General features: G+C 32.5%; 2 protein-coding genes across 3 annotated transcripts in view; both read right to left on the bottom strand.

Annotated features, from left to right (window-relative positions):
* Window positions 1–4,023: 4,023 nt before the first annotated feature.
* LOC127706417 (regucalcin-like) lies at window positions 4,024–12,552 on the bottom strand. Its single transcript, XM_052211043.1, has 6 exons — window positions 12,498–12,552; window positions 10,989–11,163; window positions 7,651–7,830; window positions 6,746–6,961; window positions 5,225–5,368; window positions 4,024–4,368 (listed from the first exon to the last, which is right to left on the bottom strand). Exons 2-6 carry the CDS (start codon window positions 11,143–11,145, stop codon window positions 4,163–4,165), a joined length of 903 nt encoding a protein of 300 aa, XP_052067003.1. The 5' UTR covers window positions 11,146–11,163; window positions 12,498–12,552; the 3' UTR covers window positions 4,024–4,162.
* Window positions 12,553–16,579: 4,027 nt separating this feature from the next.
* Window positions 16,580–21,504, bottom strand: part of LOC127706412 (regucalcin-like) — a 32,550-nt gene continuing 27,625 nt past the window's right edge. For both annotated transcript variants that reach the window (XM_052211017.1, XM_052211027.1), the window contains exons 5-6: window positions 19,807–19,950; window positions 16,580–16,998 (exon numbers count right to left, since the gene is read on the bottom strand). In XM_052211017.1, coding sequence (XP_052066977.1) covers window positions 16,793–16,998; window positions 19,807–19,950 — 350 coding nt within the window. In that variant the 3' untranslated portion in view covers window positions 16,580–16,792. The remainder of the gene's footprint in view (window positions 16,999–19,806; window positions 19,951–21,504) is intronic.

Here is a 21,504-nt window from a genome sequence, read left to right as displayed (position 1 = left end):
TTTTGGGTAATTATATCGGTTGCAGTCTTTACAATTCCCGTTTAATTATAAAACACAAATCGGACAGGCAAATAATTGAGTCAATTCATCAATTGATTACTTGATAGTTTTAGAAATGAAGTATATTGATAAGCGATTTTTATGGCGAAGGGAACTGACGTTGCCCCTCACATCGCAATGAATATGTTATGAATCCCAATTTATAGTAAAGATTCATACAAATTTATCAAAACAACACTGGATAGATATTTCATCAAAATAAGCAGATATTTAGCTATGTTGTCTGTAAACATTCCAGATCTTCAAAAACTTTCAATGAACTCATTACAGAATCAAACATTAACAGTGGCCGATCTCCTTTAATAGATATTGATTTTATAATTTCTCATAGTAGTATCCATATACCAACATATGTTATTAATATGATGACTTTTCTTTTCCAATTGTTAATTTTCCTTTCGTTGATAGTTCTATTTTCTCCTTCTTATTTATATTTTAACACGTTTACGGCCTGTATACAGATTCTAAGTCGATCAAAACTATTTTAAAAAATGCATTGCTTGTCTCGGGTAAAAAAACAATATTTAAGCTCGGCTTCAGAAAACAGGGAATTTTTGATGCACTCATTTGTACCTATCAATTCGCATAGTGTATTGCACAAAAGCAAAAAATTGAATATAAATTCAAATCATATAACCAATTTGAAGTTCTTCGACTACAGTTATTCTGTGTCAGAAACCTATTATGTGTCAAAAATTTAATTACAATCCAAATTCAGACCTGTATCAAGCGTGAATATTGTGTCCATTTTGGCCCCAACTTTTTAGGGTTGGACATCTGCGGTCGTATCCAGCTGCGCTTAGCGAAGCAATTTATTTTTTTTTTGCATTAAAATTGATATCGCACTTAATATTAAATGATAGCGTTAAAACTTATCAGTATACTCAAGGTCACTTTACGTGGATGGTGTTATCTCCAAATTGATACCGTTTTGTAAATACAGAATGTAATGTCTAGGCAGATTTAAATTAATATCATGTTTCTATTCAAATAAAATATTGAACGAAACAGCTTATTTACTTTTTTTAAATATGAAATAACTAGGACATTTAATTCACCGTAATAATTCCTATAAAGTTCCTTATGATTTTTTACAAAAAAATCTACTTGTTCAAATACTTTATCAAGTTCTAAATAAATAAACAAACTTTTAAAAATATCCGATTTAAATGGGTAGTATCATTCTTTATAAATTAGATTCGCTATGTAAACCGAACGAGAACAACAGTGATCGATGTTGCAGATAAGGAGAGAGACTTCTTATGTTATTATCAAGGTCTATAAACATGTGAAAACAATATGCAACAAATACTACCTTTTCTTCTTTGTACCCCTTTATATAATACTGCTCAATACTTTAATTATGTAGTTAGTTATATTAGGCGTTATTTAATCAAATATAAAAATATTGCAGTGATTTGTGATTTATACAATGAGCTGTCCAACCGATGTCGAAAACTAGTAAAGCCATTTGAATATATTTAAACAAATAAAGAGAAAAACATTTAGGAATCGCATGAATTTTAAACGGAGCGACACAATGTTCGTAGACATGATAAACATATTTATTCTGCTGATCCAGAGTGAATATAAATAAGATGTAGTATGAGTGCCAACAAGACAACTCTCCATCCAAGTCACAATGTATAAAAAGTTAACAATTATAGGTCAAAGTACGGCCTTCAACACGGAGCCTTGGCTCACACCGAACAGCAAGCTATAAAGGGCTCCAACATGACAAGTGTAAAACAATTCAAGCAGAAAAATCAACGGTCTTATCTATAAAAAACGAGAAACGAGAAACACCTATGAACCACACCAACAAACGACAACCACTGAACAACAGGCTCAAGACTTAGGACAGGCGCATAAAAATGCATCGAAATTTCAGTTGGATTTTACTGGTAATAAGTGACTCTTATTTGTTCACAATGCTCGAAGAAAAGAGGAGTATGAACATGTATCCATGCAAATATAAGGGCTAAACTAGACGACCATGAAGTCAGCCAGTGTTATCCCTAGGGCTTATTTGAAAGTAATGGGAAAAGTATTTTGAATCGAGGAGGATTTTTGAAGATTTTTCAGTGTCGATTTTGTCATGTGACAGATTGTGATTGTATTCAGATTGTATGAGATTATAACAGGGGTGGGGTTAAATAAATTGCATGTTTGAATCCAAATTTATTTGAAAAATAATAAATTCCTCACTGATGGCAAATGAAAATTAGTAAAAATAATAAAATCAACATTTTTTATGGAACAAAGAGAGGTGGATAATGGACGATCCTCTAAATACTTAAGCGATTAGAGGATGCCACACAGTCTATAGCAATACATGGCAAACTTTAAATACCCTTGTATTCCGATTCTAAATGTGCCTCCATTCTACCCTACACAGACAATCAAAGTAGTCACAGTAACAAAACAAGAATGGATTTTTAGGGTGCATCTGAGAGACCTGTTTTTTTCTGGGAAAATACGGTCATAATTTAGCCAACCATTGTGTCATTTTTTAATATGGAACTGATGTATAATTGTATAGTTTTCAAGGATAATGACTGTCATATATAAAAATATATTTTGCGAGACCTGCAGATATTTTTTTCTCAGACAAAAAGAAAAAAATAGAGTTTCATTATCAAGTAAACAAATTCTGGTTAACTTAAAATAAAACAAAAAAAGTAATCCTTTTTTTCTTACTTGAAATGCTTTCCGATAGTATCCAGGATATAGTTTTATAAGTCAACGAATTAATAGCGCACGCTATCAGAAACCTCTACATTTTTGTTTCTTTCAATGTTATACAATCCTCAGTTCTATGATTTTCCAAGAAGCGTCCTTTATCCACAATTTTTACAAACGACAGCAGACAACTCGCCAGATAAATGAAATATCTTGGTGATAATCCACGCATTGAACGCGCATCGCCTTTTCATCAACCTTTTTGAATCATTTTTGCTTTTGGTCTTGTTATTAACAAAATGTTCTTATTCATAATACTGTCCGGCAATAAAAAATATAATATTTTATCATATATTGGTTTGTGAGAAAAAACTAGGGTGGTGCGATACTTTTTTTCCAGGTGATTAAGGACGTTAAGCAACCAACAATCAATCAATCCAGGTGATTAAATTGAAACTATAGTGCATAACTAGTAGATGTAGTATCATTGTAAAGTCATTAAAAAGTCGAAATTGAGATATTTGACGTACTATGACCATTTAACTCGTAGCTTTTGGTAGAATTAATATGAGCCACAGCACAACCAAGAAGAATACTTATGGGCTTAGATGGTCCCTCTTGTATCACCTGTCTCTTTTTTTGAACACATTTACAACCTTGTATAATGATCTTGTACTTGCAGCAAAATGTTTCCTTTTAGTAAAGCTTTGGGTGCATATCGAAATGCTAATGAACAGAGCTCAAATTGAGGCTTTTTTTTTGCGGGGGGGGGGGGGGGGGGGGGGGGGGGGGATTCTTGCAGTTTTGCTTTAATGCAACAAGTTAGAAACACAAAAATATTAACCCTGATATCTAACGGACAAATTTCATGTGAACAACTGAAGAATTTATAGTACGTTTTGTCATTCGAATTCATGTTGGATAAAAGCTGACAAACATAAATTGTTTTGTTATAAATTAGGCCGTTAGTTTTCTAAATTGATTTGTTTCATATTTTTCATGTCGGGGCCTTTTACAGCCGACAATACGGTATGGATTTTTCTCATTGTTGAAGGCTGTAATAATTGCTTACATCCACTTCATTTGAACTTCGGTGGATAGTTGTCTGCTTGGCAATCATGCCACATCTCCGGCTTATTTTTATATACCATCACGTATTATACTTCCAAGGTCAAGAAATTTGATAGATTTAAGAATTTTGAAAATAAAATGCATTGCAAGTAAACTATAGAAATTCTACACCTCATGACCTTAAAGGCCAGACAAAATAAAAGTTAACTATTTCTTGTCATAAATGATATTTTGGTACAAATAAAATAAAATGATGTATTCTTGTCATAAATGATATTTTGGGTACAAATAAAACAAAATAATGCTATACTGTTCGATATTAAGGTCCATGCGATGTTTGCTTGATCATTTATCCCTCGTACATCACTGCTGGACAACCTTTAATGCCTAGTCCAGTTACTCTAAATATCGAACCAGACAAAGGAAACTTGGATAATTCGTCTAATGTACACCCATGTCGACTACATGTTACGTACATATCGTCATACTCTTTACCACCAAAACAAACTGATGTGGTCCTTAGTCCTGGTACCTCTACTGTCTGAATTTGCTTACCTTGAAAAAAATAAACAGCTTCTATATTCAAATTTGAACAGAAATTAGTATTTTTCGAAGAAAAACAACTAACATAACAATGAAATCACACGAATATCTAAGTGTTATCTGTTTTCAGTTTTACAAAATTATTTGGAGAAAATAATGTAAAAAAATGTTTAAACGCTGTACAAACAACACAAAAATGTTAACTTGAGTTGGATGTGTACGGATTGATACTTTAAAGTTTTGACTGTGAGAACACGATTATTTATAAGCCGATATAAAGTATTGTCTGTATTGATGAGTACACTTTCGAATACTTAAAAAAAACATGAAACCAGCTTGCCGTTTTTATATATTTATTTTATTTTTTACCTCAGTATGTATTATTTTATAAAATTATAGACGAATAACTATTTTTACGAAATCGTCTGAAAAAGACTATTTACCGGTTACTAGTTTCGAAAACTACTATTGAAATAACTTGGTATGAACTATTTACTGAAAGCAAACATTTTCCCGTAGAACGACTATTTACCGGTTTCAAAAACTATTTACAGAAGCAAATATTTTCCCGTTCTTTTTGTATTATAAAACACCTATTTCGCGGAGGGAAATTGTTTGTTTTGAGGGGGACAATAACCTTGCTATCATATAACAACTGAGCAGAAACATATGCGTGGTCGAAAATGGCCATAACCGGCTTATCAATAACTCTCATTGTTTTGCTTTTTTTTTTTAACTAATTATAAAATTATTTTGTAGTTAGAATTTGTTTATGCAGACCCTTTTAACTTGTTTCTTCTTTACTGTACGTGCATAAGAAGTCTTGCTATTCGAATTACAACAAATCTTTAATAATTTAAACACAAACCTGTCTCAGGATCGTATCGTGCTACCCTTCCACCATAAAAACATGCCACCCATAATTTCCCTTCACTATCAATTGCCATACCGTCCGGATATCCTAACGTGCGTTCTGTGTCTGGTGGCAACTGTACAACGATTCTTTGATTACCTTATAATAAAATGGCATATTTTAGCATGCATATGTTATCTCATAAATGTTTCATAACTATCTTCTGACTTAGTTAAGCAAATGCAATATACTAGTATCTTTTTATATTCGTCTCTGTTTTCTGTCAGTAAATTATTTCTTTTAACAGAAACAATTCGTTCATATTTTACTAAAAAAAATCAAATTTTCCAAAAAGTGCTGACACACGATTCTATGAAAAAATGGAAAAAATTATGAATGTAGGATGATACAACATTTTGAGGCACAGAAAGAACGACACTACCGAGGCTAAAGTAAGGGAAAATCAGACAGAAAACCCACATTTCACAATCATTACATAGAAAACTAGAGCGTTAGAAACAGGAACCGATTAATAACCAGTTGTGAACAATGACCCTCCGGTAGGGTGAGCAGTTCCCGTTCCTCTGTAGACTTATTCAGTGAGTGTCAATTTCAGTGGAAAAAAGACGGACCTGTCTACTTGGATATGACAAATGGAACTAATTTGTTTAAATTTATGATACCAATACCTCATTTGAAAGAGCTATATATGTCTTTGTCACTAAGAACCCTTGGCTTAGAAGCTTCCCTTCAGGCAGCTGTCATATATAAAAGAATATCAGACAAGAAACACGAAATCTCTTTATACTGTGTCAAAATATATATTTACCATATGCAAGATGCTGTTTAAATGTCAGTTCATATCACTGGAAAGTTTTAAAATGGTTTTGTAATCAACTCTTTTGTCCTTAAGTTTAGTTTTAACCGTTCCTCATTGAATTTTCTATTTCTGTGCTGCAGATTGCCCAATAATCTCGATTAGTGAAATAACAAGATACAGAAATACGGAAAATAATCAATTCAGAAGACGATCTTAACATAAGAAAGTAGGAATTAGAAAACAAAAACACAGGTACAATTAAAAACAGTATGAAATAATATCACATCACATGATGATAAAAACATTGATAGCGAACTCAAATTATTTAAATTGCTGAAGTAAAATTCATGCTTTTCCAGACTGTAATATCAGTCGACGTGCTAACAAGATAATTTCATGCAGCAACGTCAATTAAAAGATAGTTCAGAAACAGCACAATGTTGTTACCTATTTCTTGTGCAATTTTCAAAGTAAATATTGCAAAACAATTTAATATAAAAAAAATGAACCCATGTGTCCCAGAATGGTAAGCAGTGGTGAATCGATATCAATTTTAACACACAAAGAAAGAAAAGACGCATTGATATGACAGCACGGTTTAATTATAGCCTTCTTAATGAGGTCTTTAAAAAAAACCAATTCATATGCATGTATGTTTTAAATAATATTACAAGAAAACCATGTTTTAAAACACGTTCAGTGTGTTTTCTACTTACTGGGGCTTCCACTGTCGATATCATAGTCAAAGGCATAAACACATCTTGGTGTAGAATCAATGTAATACATAGTCTTGTTGTCAGTTGACCAGGCCAAACCATTGGAAATGCTCACTTTGTCAACATGTTTCTTGATAGAACCATCAGTATTAATACAATATAACGAGCCTTGTTCCTTTTCAACAACAGCTACCTGCTTCTCAAGTCCCATTGTACCTTTAATTATAAATGATAAATTTTATTAAATAATTATAATACCGCCATTATCCAATTGTTATTGAAAAAAGGGGTCAGTACATGCACATCCAACGACGTCATACATAGTCTGAGTAAAGTATGAACTTGCTAATAGCCAAAATATAGTGGTCATAACTGCATTGTAATACATATATTTATCGAAAGCAAAATCAATGCAATTATTCAAAGATTTACAAATAGAATTAAACGGCAATTACTGGGAATTCTCTTTTTTACAGAAACATTTAAAGGCCAGAATGTACATACAATCTTCTGAAATCCAAAAAAAAATAAATGATTACTAAAAAGTTTCATTGCAAAAAACAAGCAGAATCTTCACCTTAAAATATGAAGTCCGGCCATGTGAATGTTAAAAGTTTTTACAAAAGTAAATTTCAAATACCCTTGTGCGGTTAAAATAAATGGGAGCGTTATTGACTTCACTGTGACAGACACGAACGCTGCAACTGCTCTAATTCGATTTCTTATTCCTGCGCATTCACATTTATTAATAGATATTTTCATTTTTTACAGGTATGTATTTCCTTACGAATTTATCATCTACATCGAAGTTCTAACCAAAATACAAGCTATCCATTACAGAAGATGGTAGATAGCAAAAATTTCAATAGTATTTTTCAACGTCACATTTGAATGAATTTGCCTACCTGCCCATATTCTTCCCCGTGGATCACATTTTGCGTCATTAAATCTGGTGCTTTTATCCTGATCAACTTCGTGTAAAACAGTAACTTTCTTGGTATCCCATTCAAGACGAGCGATTGTCTGTCCCAAACCAATAATTACATCCCCTTTCTTTGACGGTATGACAAATCCTATTGTCTTCTCTAGATAGTAAAACATAAGGAAATCTTTTGATAATGCTTTAATTGCAGCCTTGTGTAACAAAAATAATGATATTTTTCAATAATGCTGTACTGCTTTGTGTGAACATAAGGATATCTTTTAATAATGATTTAGGCCTACTGCTTTGTGTAAAACAATATCTTTTGATAAGGCTATACTGCTTTGTGTAAAAATAAAGGACGTTTAGCATATTAAACTATATAAATCGTAAATTGTAAGAATGAAGGATTTTTAGTATATTTAACTCTATAAATCGTTAATTGTAAGAATCAAGTCTATGTCCAGACTCATTTGTGTGTCCTTTTATCAAATTTATTTCCTATCATATTACGTCAATGATATCACAAATATATGTCAATTCTTTTCTCAAATATGTGTCCTTTTCACCAGGATATGCCTATTCCTTCATTTCGAATGTATGTCCTTTCTTGCCATGTTTATGTTCAGCTCCAAATGTTTTACTTGGTCTTATTTTTTACCAACGAAGTTGAGGTAGGACTATATAGCTGTTGCTCATTCAGTAATCTTTATAGGTTTGATAATTTTAAAAAAATAATTTTGTATTGGGTAAACATCCATAGAACAGGAGTCCATCTGTAAACACATGCAAATCTAAGATACTATACACACATGTATATAATGTAGCCAAATGGTCAAATAAATTTGAGTAAAAAGAGAGTCTACCTTTAAAAAAAGGACATTATTTCATAACAATGTATGTAAACTTACTTTCTATCAATAAGGAGATGCCAACAATATGGCTATGTTTTACTTAAATAAACGTGCATTGATTTTATTGATTACTATAGTACTTGTTTTATTAACAGAATACCAAAATATGTCAGCGGTATATTTTAAGGGAGCCTATAAAGTACGAAACGAAAAGAAACAAAAAGAAACGAAATCAACGAAAACCAAATGAAAAGAACTAAAAATTTATAGAGTAGGTTATAATAACGAAACGAAATATATACACTCTCTCCTTTTTGCATTTAAAACCTTACAATGGATTGTTGATGGGAAGCATTTGGATGATAGTGATGAAGTAGTGTTTAACGTCCAGCGCCAATTATTACATGCATATCGGAACAAGTACACGTTATGGTGTTTATGGTATAAATTTAACTTGATTTATATTTCAATCATAAGGGTTCAATGGCACCCTTCTCAATTGTACTAGCTTAATTGGCCAAAAGGACCATCTGAGCTTTTGCCATTACTTTCCATCTTTCTGTCCGTCCATTCAGGTAAAGGAGTAGGTCCGGTAAGGGCCGATTTTGGCCTCAAAATTCAAGTTCATCTGATGAAAGATTTTGGACACTTTTTAAACACTTGAGTGTCTACTTCAGTCGATTCAATCAGTTTATGTGAAAGATTTGAACTGATTTAGTCATTAAAGACGCTCAAATTCAAGCTTGAATATGAAACATCTATCAAATATGCCATAATATGTCACTTTTCAGATGGTTTTTGTCAAAAATGAAAGTGGCCGCATCCGTGTTCATTCTCAACCTTTATATATGTAATGTATTATCATCAAATACAACTTACATTTAAATATTAAGAATGAACACAAATGCGGCCACTTCAATTTCAGACGGAAACCGTCTAAAAATTAACCAAAATGCTAAAACTTCGAAGATTTCAGTAATTTAGCATGACTTAATGATGCTAGTACCCGATACATGTGCATTGTATTGTCAAAAACAGCCCATATTTATGTAACAGAAGTATTCTTATTTCCAATAAATAGCTAAAAATTTACATTTTAACAATTTTGTAAAACTGCTATATTTTGGGGCCAAAAGGGGGTCTTACTGGGCCTACTCCTTTTACACATTGTCATCTCTGGAAACGTGAACCATATTATAGCCAAACAATGGTTCTAACCGCTTGAGTGGTCACGTGGTGGCGTGCTCGCTTCAATTGCAGGAATGAAATCGCCGTTCCGATACCTGGCAATGCCGTAGTCAAACGAGAACTTGAAAATTGTTATTTTCTGCTTCCCCACTATTAGCGGTATTATGGAAGAAGAGCAACAACTTGTCTGCTCAGAGTCGGAATAATGTGTCCTGGTATGGTGAAATTAGTTTAGTCTTGCGGACTGTTTACTGGTGCAGTAACACGTATAAAAGCCGTCTCATGATGTCTGTCTTGTATAAGTCAGGGTTCATATTCAAAACACCATAACGTGTTTTCGTTCCGATATACATGTAATATCTGTCACTGGACGTTAAACATTAATTCATCGCTATCATCCAAATGCTTCTTGTTAACAATCCATTCTAAGGTTTTAAATGCAAAAGGAAAGAAGATATATATTTCAATTCGTTATTATAATATATTTGATTAATTTTGATTTGATTTCGTTTGATTTCTATTCGTTTTGTTAATTCCTTTTTCAATTTGTTTTGTTTTTGTTTTGTTTTGTTCGTTGATTTCGATTCTTTTTGTTTCGTTTCTTTTCTTTTCGTTTCGTTTGGTTTCATTTCGTTTCGCACTTAATAGGCACCCATATTTGAAAGTAATTCTTCCTAACTATATATGAATACAATTTTATCAATCAAATAATCAAAGTTCTGCCATTAACACCCAAGTATCCGTTATTTGGAGAATTTCCTTTAAAAAATCTAAAGCGAAATTTTATAAGCAATTTAGAGTTTGACATATTGTGCATCGATGGTCTATTGTTGAAGACTGTTTGGTGACCTATAGATATCTTATAATTTTATATGTCATCGGACCATATCTCAATTTATTCAAAATAATAAAAAAAAATAAGGTTTTATATCTCGTTTCGAGACAATACCCACTTTTTTTGCACTATTAATATATGCATGAATTAGACAGAAAAAGTGACGGAGGGTTTATAAATCCATAATAAATTACACGAGACATTAGCGATTCTAATGGAGCAAAGTTTGAACGAACCAACTCTCACGCTTCTAACAACCATATAAATGCACTTTTAGACGAATATATCTTAATTTAACTTTTTATTTGACGAACATCGAGTCTGATGTAGAACGCTTGACCTCATCTAGTTTCTTTGTGTATCCCTTTACTCATTCTATTTCTTATGCATTTAATTCTATGGAAATGTGTAATAATGTGAATCCTTATACATAATAATCATTACCTAATTTAATTTTTTGAACCTGTCCTGTAACTGAGTTCCATCGAGATACACTTTTATCTTCTATATCAACATAGTATAGTGTCTGTGAAGCTTCGTCCCAATGAGGTCCTTCTCCAATTGTACTGCATGCATCCTTGACTGCTACTTCTAAAGGCATTTTTAACTAACCTGCTTCCTATACACAAATTTGAAATACGTAATAATTCAGTTTAACATTTTCATTTTGAATCATTCTAGCTATCTTGGTTCATGTGGTAAATGTGCTAATTTCAATGTTTCATTGAGTTCTGTATGAGTTGATTCAGGGGAATTAAACAGTGCAACCACTGCTATAAAATGTATCAAAATAAAAATACCTACATATTTATATTAACGTATATATCTGTAATATTTTTAGTAACGTACAAAGCAATATACAATTTCTTAATTTACATGTTTTCAAAGCCCCTCCCCCAAAACTAAACCAAATGCCTCTCCCCTAGAAGTAATCATTGACCATTGAAAAAGTTATAGATCTCAATGTGTTTGTTCGTCAATTTCGTTGTTTACGTATAAAAATAAGGGGATGTGGTTTGATTACCAATAAGACAACTACCCACTGAAGTTCAAATGACGTTGATGTAAGCAAATAAAATGTAAAATAATAAACGAACAACAAATCTTGCAGACAACAACCAACGAGACCACTAAATTTCAGCTTTTTTTCCATGCGTCTGACTTGGGACAAGCTCATAAGGAAACAACTTGGATGTTGTGTGTGGAAATTATCAAAAAAAAGATAGCAAAATTATGAAAAAAATTATCGGTCAAATTACTTTGCTATTTTTACCAAATTTCTGTTTTTCGATGTGAACAATTACAGGTCATTTTATCCTGCAACAATGAGCAAATAAGCTATAAAATGCCTAGGTATGACAAAGTGTGAAAGAATTCAAAAGTCAGAGAAAACAAATGACCTAGTTTATAGTAGTGATCATTCCTTTGGTCTATGAATAGTTGTCTCATTGACAACTCCTTATTTTCATATACATTAGATTGAACTATCCTTTACTCCAAATTATCTAATAATGGAGGAGCACTTTGGAGTTAGTAAAATGAGTGTGCAGTTAGTCAACCGATGAAATAGAAACAATTTCAGTGCTAAAACTAGGATGCATCTGAGCACCGCAAGATCGTTCTTGTTTTTGAAAATGTCAAACAAGTGAATGAAGTTGGAATAAGCCGGACTCTTTCAAGAATTAACACCAAACAGTTATCAGCGTCTGGGGCCTTGGCGGTCCGAAACGCCTGACTGAATACCGCCTCCTCCACAAAAATAAGTCTATTGTACTGACACTTTGTACTTCTATTTTGCGGATATTTATTGCTATAATAATTTGGAAAGTATACAAGTTGTATTATGTCAATTTTCGATATTCAATTCCTCTCAAACCGGATCTAGGAGCCATAAGCATTACACCATGTTGAAAGCAATGCATTACTGAACAAAGTACAGAACTATATACTTACTATCTTCGTCTCTCGTGTATGCCACCTTAGTAGTACGAACGAAAATACAATGTTATCAATTGACCTAGATAACCTTTATCTGCAATATCACTATGTCAATAGATAAAGAAGATTGGTGTGTGAGTCTTAAATTCATTATTTTAGGCTAAAAACTACAGTATAGAGAATTTATATAAATATCATATATATATTAAGTAAAGGTACGAAACTCACAAGGCCTAACAAACACCTAAAATTATGATACATTGTTCAACCTTATCATTATTTTTGTTAAATCTAAATTCAAGTTAATGGTAATTACGCCACTTCTCTACTTTTATGCCACAATTTAAAAACTGCATGCTCCTATTTTCATTAACATTTTTTTTTAAAGTTCACTTTTTATATCTTTTCTACATAACAAAAAGTTTGAAACAAAAAAATCTTTTTTTCATTTCAGATTTAGTCAAATACTAGAGTATCATCTTTCAAATTTCTTTTAGTCTAAACAATTAATAGTAATTGACCTTTCTGTTGAAAATCGATAACCATGAACAAATAAATTGGATTTACCATTTTATCAGAATTAATGTTATTTTTGTAAAATTTTGTGTTATATAACTTCAACCTGGCCTTGTGCAGAAAAATATTGAAAGAAACAATTGAATTTACACAAGAAACGAATACTTTCTGCATGCACACCTACTTTATAGTATTAGCTTAAGTCATGCCAGGTATTGTCATCACTTTCTGTACACTGTCTGTAAACTTTCCACATTTTAATATTTTGCAAAACCTTTCTTGCTTACTAAAAAAAAGTTGTCCGGAGTCTTCATGTTTGAAGCTCTTTGATGCAGTTAATTTTTTTTTGGGTATGAATCTTAATTTTTGGGTCAAAGATCAAAACCCTTATGGTACTGACTTGATATATATATCTTCCAAGGTTTATCACTACCTTTGATAGTTCAGACAACATAGTGCAGCGTAGTGATCATTCTTTAGTTCCTATCTAATCAATGTCATGTAATTCATTGATGATATGTTATACCTAGATATTTAAGTTATAAAATATGATTTGTATTTGAATTACCATACTTTTAACAAAAAACTGTTTTTATCATAAATTACATAAGTACTGCATGGCGTGTGAAACTGGTATAAAAACTACAAATGTACAATCATCAACCAAGTAAGATAACTCTAACTCAAATCAATAACTAGGTAAATACAATTCAATGTTTCATTTTAAATTCACAAAATTGCCAATTGAAAGCAATCTTTACCCTTCAGCGCTCACAAGCATTTTGATTAAATAGGTAAAAGGGCCAAAAGGGTATTCTGATTACACGAAATTACAAAGATCTTCTGAAGATTTCTTGGAATACAGATTTAGAATATAATAGGAATGATCCATCGATAGTCTAAACCAAATTTTGAATTTTGTTGCTGATCAAAATTTCAAATGGCCACCACAATTGAACAAAGTTTAACATACAACTTTACATACACACACATAGCTTCATCTCAAAAACCATCTAACACATTTAAACGTTGTACTTATGATACATGTTGTACAAAGGTGATCCTTTACTTATTTCCTTTTTTGTTGCCAAACCAAAATAAAAAACGACCACTACGGTAGAACAAAATAAAACCATACGAGATATACAAACCAACAGCATCTCGGAAACCATTTCTCACATTAAAACAAAATCATGCACCTCTGGTGTTCCTCTACTTATTGGATTTTTTGGTGCCTTTTCAAAACAAAGATGGTCACCACTTTGAAACATAAGAATCATGTTAGAAATCATAAATAGCTTCTTCACAGAGACATTCATGAACAATAACCAAATATTGAATAAATGATACTATGATGATTTTGAGTGTGTTGCTAATAATCTTAAATCAAGATGCATGGCTGTCACCATGGAACACAGTATAGCGTTCAATCCTACGAAAAAGACATATAAAAAGCTCAGAAAACATCTGGTAGGGAAATACATAAACTCTCTGAAAAAACATAATTATTACTATCCACATTGATCTGTGTCCACACAATAATAATATATTCATCAAAGTTATGTACGCCGGTATGTAAACATTACTACGTGTATATTTTTATAATAAATCTACTGTTGAATGTATATAATAGGTTAAATATTTTTCATTGATTGAGTTAGAACTGACTTTTTTTTTAAATAAGGTCAATTCAAATATTTCTTGCTCTAGTTTTGACCGTTGTGTGATTGTAAGATATTGGCATTCGAGGTTGGCTTTTGATCCAGCAAAGTTTTTCCACCCTCCCACCAGACAAAATGTATTTTTCTTATGTTATTTTTTTTGTATGATTAAGAATGTGTGAATAAACTAAATTTTAAATTTTCATTCAAAATTTGTATTTGCGTACATAAAAAAACATTGTTTTTATTCTTGTATAATTACATTACATGTATGTTTCAGTATAATACGTTATTTTGATTGGCTAACAGCAATCTCGCGTCATTCTGAAATTAACCTTCATTTCAAAATGAAATGGAACATTCATGACGACACGAATTTCCACAATAAAGTGCACAGGTAAATAAAAGAAAAACTTGATAGAAATCGTGTTTTCATGATCCTAGCTAAAAAATGTAATTATAAGTATTGAATGCTTCTTTTAGCAATTTTATAGGGTTGTAAAAGCAATGACCGTGCTTCAGCGCTTCATACAAAATGTACTTCGGTCAACGCTTTTACACCCCAATAAATTTACAAAAAGAAGCATTCAATTCTTCAATAGATTTTTGTTTTGTTTGTTACCTGTAACGGCCTAGGCAGACAGTAACTGATGAAATTTATTTTGCATTAGTCATTAGTCTTCAATAAATTAAAGCTTTGCTGCACACTGTCAGGTGTTGAGTTTATTTGGTAAAAAAATATGTTCGTTTGAATTTATGAATTAGAACATAAAGATAACGTGTTTGCTGCGTACGATCGTGTATTTCTTGATAGACCTTCACCGTCAAAATGTTTTGAAAGCATATCCCTTCTCGCATTTTTCCCTGCCTCAGGACGTGGGTCGTCTTTTCCTCTACATATATCCCCCCAGCCCCGTCTAGATCCGTTGTTTTTCACCGGGGAACAGCCAGTCGTGGCAGGATTTTTTCCACAGCCGCACTTTATGTCTATAACAGATAGTCGTTTTCAACATAATTGCTAGAACCGTATAATCTAGATAAAAATCGTCGTTTCAGGACAATACTTCATATAAAGATTCAACTATCTATAGATAATGTTGGAATGGTGATTGTTTTGGCTGTTTACAATTCCTATTTTTTGGAAGCAAAACGCCGAAACTGGTAAAATTTGCTATTTAGAGACAATTACTCCTGTAAGGCGTCTGACTATTTGAATCTTAATAGATGGTAAGTATAGGTCTCGATGTTTTGATTAATTTGCTACTATCAGATTGTCTCTATCTGTCATGTTAATTTTTCAAATATCCAACGATTAACTGCAATTTACAACTATTTTATCTTTACAGCCTAAGCTGTCATGCTTATTTGAGCGGCGGGCATAATAGACACAATTTTTTTTTAAAGTTAGACACCCTTAGGATGACTGTGGCAAACTTTGGCCAAGATTGACTATTTGGCTTCAGATGAGATTTATAAAAGAATGAACTACGACGGACGACGATGACGACGACAGACACCTATTGATTGCAATAGCGCACTTGTATCAATTCATTGCAAATACCAAGAAATAAACAGCTGGTGTGATGATGTATGGGCTCGTGGATTTAAAACAGATTAATAACCGTTCTTTACATTTTGTCTAAATTATCAGTTCCCTTCATTTCAGTTATTCTTTTTCTGTTATGTTTACTAAAATGTGTTGTTTAAAACCATTTTAAGTGTTTTCCAAAGAATATCAAAGTTCAATTTGTGTATAGTTTTGTTTTATTATGAGTGTTCTTTAGTCTTTGGGGATTTTTTTTGTTCAAAAATAAATTGGTGTTTCCTGTTTTTGTTTTTTGTACAAATGCGTCTCTGTCTATTTTCAGTGTACCATTACATCAAATGTACCATTTTCGTAAGTAATAATAACAACACTGATTTTGATGCTTGAAACAATTGAGGTTCATAAAAACCCATATCAAAAATATAATGCCCATACAAACTGTTATGATCAAAATGTTTATGCGATATTTTAAGTTTTACAGAAAGCAGCGCACAGTAAGTATACAAATCTGTGCTTATAATGACTATAATGATACTAAATATTAATAAAATTAACTCGTCAATATATGGTAAACATAGTGTATTCAACTATCCTTCAAACTTAAACGGCGGATTTCCTTTGGCTCCAAGATCAGTCACTTTGAATACAGATCCAGACAATGGAAACTTTGATAACTCTTCTTCAGGGCACCCGTGTCGACTGCATGTCACGAACATCTCATCGTAATCTGTACCTCCAAAACAGCAAGATGAGGTTCTGTATGCTGGCATGTGGATTACACTTAGACGTTTACCTTTAAAGAACAGAGAGGCAAATTTATAAATCATAAACTATACAAGTAGAAAAATTCTTTGTTCACAGGGCCTCTTTAAATTCAGTATCACTAATAACCATAATTGGCTTATCAGTAATAGGTAACATTTTTTTTAACGAAAAAGGAAACAGTTTATTGAAATGTTACAAAGGTGTGCACACCATTGAGCCAGAATCACGATACAAAACAAAAAAAAATACCCCCCCCCCCCCCAAATAAAACAAAACAAAAAGGGGTGGGTGGGTAAATAATGGATTGATTAGTTTAATTTAAATATCATCAGTATTTGCCAATGAGGTATCTATCCCACGACAAAAATAACTAAAAGATATTTATAGTCTTAAATGTAATTATAAAGTGACTGTCAAAGATCTGTCATCAATACGAAATTCTCCAAGTCAACAAAATTCCTAAGTATGCGACAAAGATGACCACTGACGAGAGGTTCCTTACTGTGAAGGAACATAAAACTAGTTCATGAGAGCCATGGTTTTATAATCTATTCTCAACGTTCACCTTACTGATTTTCATATTTGATAACATTTGTATATTGAGATATTCTATCTAATTCACGCTTTAATATAAGTTCCCACTAATTAACACAACCAGCAACCACGAGTGTGCAATGCTTTGATACTGTATGTACACCGTTCTGCATGTTTCATTCCAAATTTAGCATTGAATCAAACACAATATACTAAAAAGTCATATTCTAGAAAATGGACTATCTTGGCTTTGAGCGTTCCTGATGAAGGTAAATCCAGAAAGGCGCTTCGGACGCATGAAATTATTAAACGTGTTGTTTTCAATTTTTTACATCACTGGGTCGATACCTCTGCTGGTGGACTATCAGTCTCCGAGGGTATCATCAGCTCAGTAGTCAGTACTTCGGTACTGACATGATTTATAACAAACCTTTCTTAAATTGTCCGTTGTTAAATTTTGAAATTATAAAGAAACTAAGGTTTCAACTCCCTCAGGCAAAGTTGACTTTAGATGAATTTGGCTATTTGTTTTAGGTATTTTTGTCATATAGCTCTTCAACTGTTTCGGTACTTATACATCTCTCGGATTTCAAATTTTTGGCTTTGAGCGTTCCTGATGAAGGTAAATCCAGAAAAGCGCTTCGGACGCATGAAATTATTAAACGTGTTGTTTTCAATTTTTTAGTATCGGCAACAGTAAGCAGACACTCAAGTTATACATGAAATAGTGGTCACCGTACGTTAGGCAAACAAAATAAATATATATATCTTCCAAATAACCTGATATTACTTTCGGTTATATTTAAAGGAACATCAAAATAAGAATATACATGTGTATCATGATTGCCAATGAGGCAACAATCCACCAGAGAACAAAGCACGAAAATGTAAACAATTGTATGTCACCGTATATATACGGCCTTCAACAATGAACAAAACCAATACCGTATAGTAAGCTATAAAAGGCCCCGACTTGACAAAATGTAAATCAATGATAAAATAACAAACGAAAAACAAATATGACAGCTACTGAATTACAGGCTCTTGACTTGGGACAGCTAGCACATACAGAATGTGGCGGAGTTTAACATGTTTGCGAGCGCTCACCCCCTCTTAACCTGGGACAATGTTGCAAGGGAACAACATACAACAAATTGTAAAAATCTGATAGAAACGGCTTGACTCGCCTGGTCGGCACGAAGCAAAAAAAAACCTGCCAAAATGGTTAAGACAAAAGACAAAAAAGATAAAAGACCCAAAGAACCTATCTAACAGTACTCGCAATTACTGAAAGATAGTTCAAAGTCCATAAAAACTTATAATAAAATCATATTTTCCCAGAATACAATATCATTCAGTACACATTCAATATGTTTAGCATAAAGACGTCATACAAAGTCTGAGAAAGCATGACCTTGTGCAATGTATCGACAGGGTGTAGGACCATAACTGTACATAACGATATAGCAATACATATCTAGCTATTTTGCTGTATATTAATGACAATAAACAACACAACCGTAAACATTGAGTGTGGTATCTCGTTTGATATAAGATTTCTACAGGTACAGCCAAACTTCCAAACTATGATAGACTTTAGTAAAGGTTTGAAGAAATTTGTGATAACAAAATCCCTGACTTCATAATTTAATTTAAAACGTCACTACAGACACAGGCATAGCGAACGATTTTGAAAATGTACACATCGTGAGAAGGGGCCAAAGGAATATTCGAGTCAATATGAGAAAAATAATATTAGGAAACGAAAAATCGTCCCTTTGTCGTAAATAGTTTAACGTGTGAAACTGAAATATCCAAATCTATAGAGATAATGACATTTTTTGCTGTTTATATTAGATTTTTTTGAAAAAAAGTTCGCTTTAGTGATTGTCTGCAGTATAATTAAATTGACTGTTTAATAAAGCAATCACATCATCAATAAAATGGGACATAGACAGATCTGCAATCAATTAGGTTCATAACAATAAAGAAACAAGTTGTTATGAAAGTGGTGTAATTGGTGCCTATAGGAATACATACAAGATGTCGATAAAGTTTATTGCCGAAACTTACTTAAATGTTTACAAGGAGATAATTTACAGCTTTAATCAAGCTTCAAATAATATCACAATTTCGTAGTTTTAGTTTTCATCTTTGTAAGTTGTTTACATAATATGTATATATCTTTTCATTGTGTGCTAGTTTTCGTCTTTCGGGGTTTTCTTATTTATAGTTTACTTGTTATTGTCATTTCCCTTGTTACATAGATATTGCGTCTTTAATTTCACGAATTTCTACAAACCTGTGTCAGGATCGTATTGAACAACTCGTCCACCAAAGAAACAAGCTACCCATAATTTTCCATTCGTGTCCATAGTCATACCATCAGGAACTCCTAGTATACTCTCTGTTCCTGGCTCAAATTTAACCAGTGTCCGCTGGCTGGCTATAACAGAGATATATGAGATATATAACTACTTTTAACAATAATATAATGGCATTGTTTACAATGATTGATAATTCCACACCTCAAAAACGCTTAAAGTGACAGGGTATAGGTGTGTTACAAATAATCACAAACGTAGTTTCCTTAAACACCCTTTTATTCGATTTCGACCATATACAAAATGTATCGCACGTAAAGAAATATTTGCTCATCTTTCTTGGAGCATCTTATATCTATACCAGCTTTTGATCGACGTTCCTATCCAACCCCCCCCCCCCCCCCCCATTCGGGAGTACTCATTAATATCATTCCCGCTATTACTGGGAGATGTTTTCCCAAAAATTCGTAAACGTCTTGTATGTTACCTGACTTGTCTGTTTTGTGCATTGTCCTCTAAAATTCAATGTTTAATTACCCTATAAATATAGTAAATTAGGTATCTTCTTCTATGGCGGATCGTCCGGATCACATTCAATGCAATGTTATGCACGTTCGCTACAGCAACACATTGATGTTGGTTCACGTACTCAAGAGCAACGCATGACAATTAGCTTGTGAACCTGTAAGTAACACGTAACATAATGTTCGCGTACCTCTAGGGGTCGTGTACCTTACGAAACAAATACAAAAACCGTCACCCGTATTTAACTGACTTGTGGATTTCTGCATCACTAATAATTAATGATCTATTATCTTGGTATAGGTATAACCTGAAAAAATTATTGTCAAATATTGATGTGAGTATATGAGCAACATCGAAATAACCGTCTGTTGAGAGTTTTTTTTTTATCATTTTCTAGTACAAAACCTAGTTTATAACCTAGCATTAAGCTTTCGTTTGAAATCATTCAAGAATTAATTTTATTCCACCATATAGAGTTGTCGAGTAAAGTTCAATATAACTGCCATGGCCTACCATAATTATTGTTGAACAGTCGAGTTCATCAAAACATATCTTAAGGCTTTGATTTACTTCCATCTAACAACACGAACGCCTTCAAAATGTGCAATAATTGCAATACTTTGCTCAAGCATGCTGAATCGAACTGTTTGGCGTTGCTCTAGGTATGCGAACCAACAGCAACGCGTTACTCTTGCAAACGTGTCAAAGCATTGAGACCTAAATGACCCCTCACACTTCTACATGCCATCCAGTTTTAACACGCCTGCATATTTTGTGTGTAGCCTGTATTATTTTGAACTTCTTGGGCGTATACGCACTGAAAAGGTTCAAAACATGCAAGTTTACAACAAAAATTCTCATAAAACAAGTACTTTATACCTTAGGGAGATAAATCTTAGTAGGTGAAGTGCATTGTTTTTAACAGCATATTCCAAACATTTGTTTACATGTTAAGACTTCCCTTTCAGCAAAAGGTGTTTATTTTTAACAGTTAAAAAATGAATTGTGTTTTAATTCAAAAATTTATGATACCTATACAAATTCTACTTAATTAAACTTTCTAAAACCAAATTTATTTTGAAGCTTACAAAATTTACCTTGTTTTCTTTTAAAATCTGTTCTCACTTTTTAAAATAATTATTCGGTGTGCC

The sequence above is a fragment of the Mytilus californianus genome, unplaced genomic scaffold (genome assembly GCF_021869535.1).
Source record: "Mytilus californianus isolate M0D057914Y unplaced genomic scaffold, xbMytCali1.0.p SCAF_1, whole genome shotgun sequence".
Classification (NCBI taxonomy): Eukaryota; Metazoa; Mollusca; class Bivalvia; order Mytilida; family Mytilidae; genus Mytilus; species Mytilus californianus.
The sequence above is the reverse complement of the archived record's forward strand: the minus strand, read 5'-3'. Positions and strand labels throughout refer to the sequence as shown.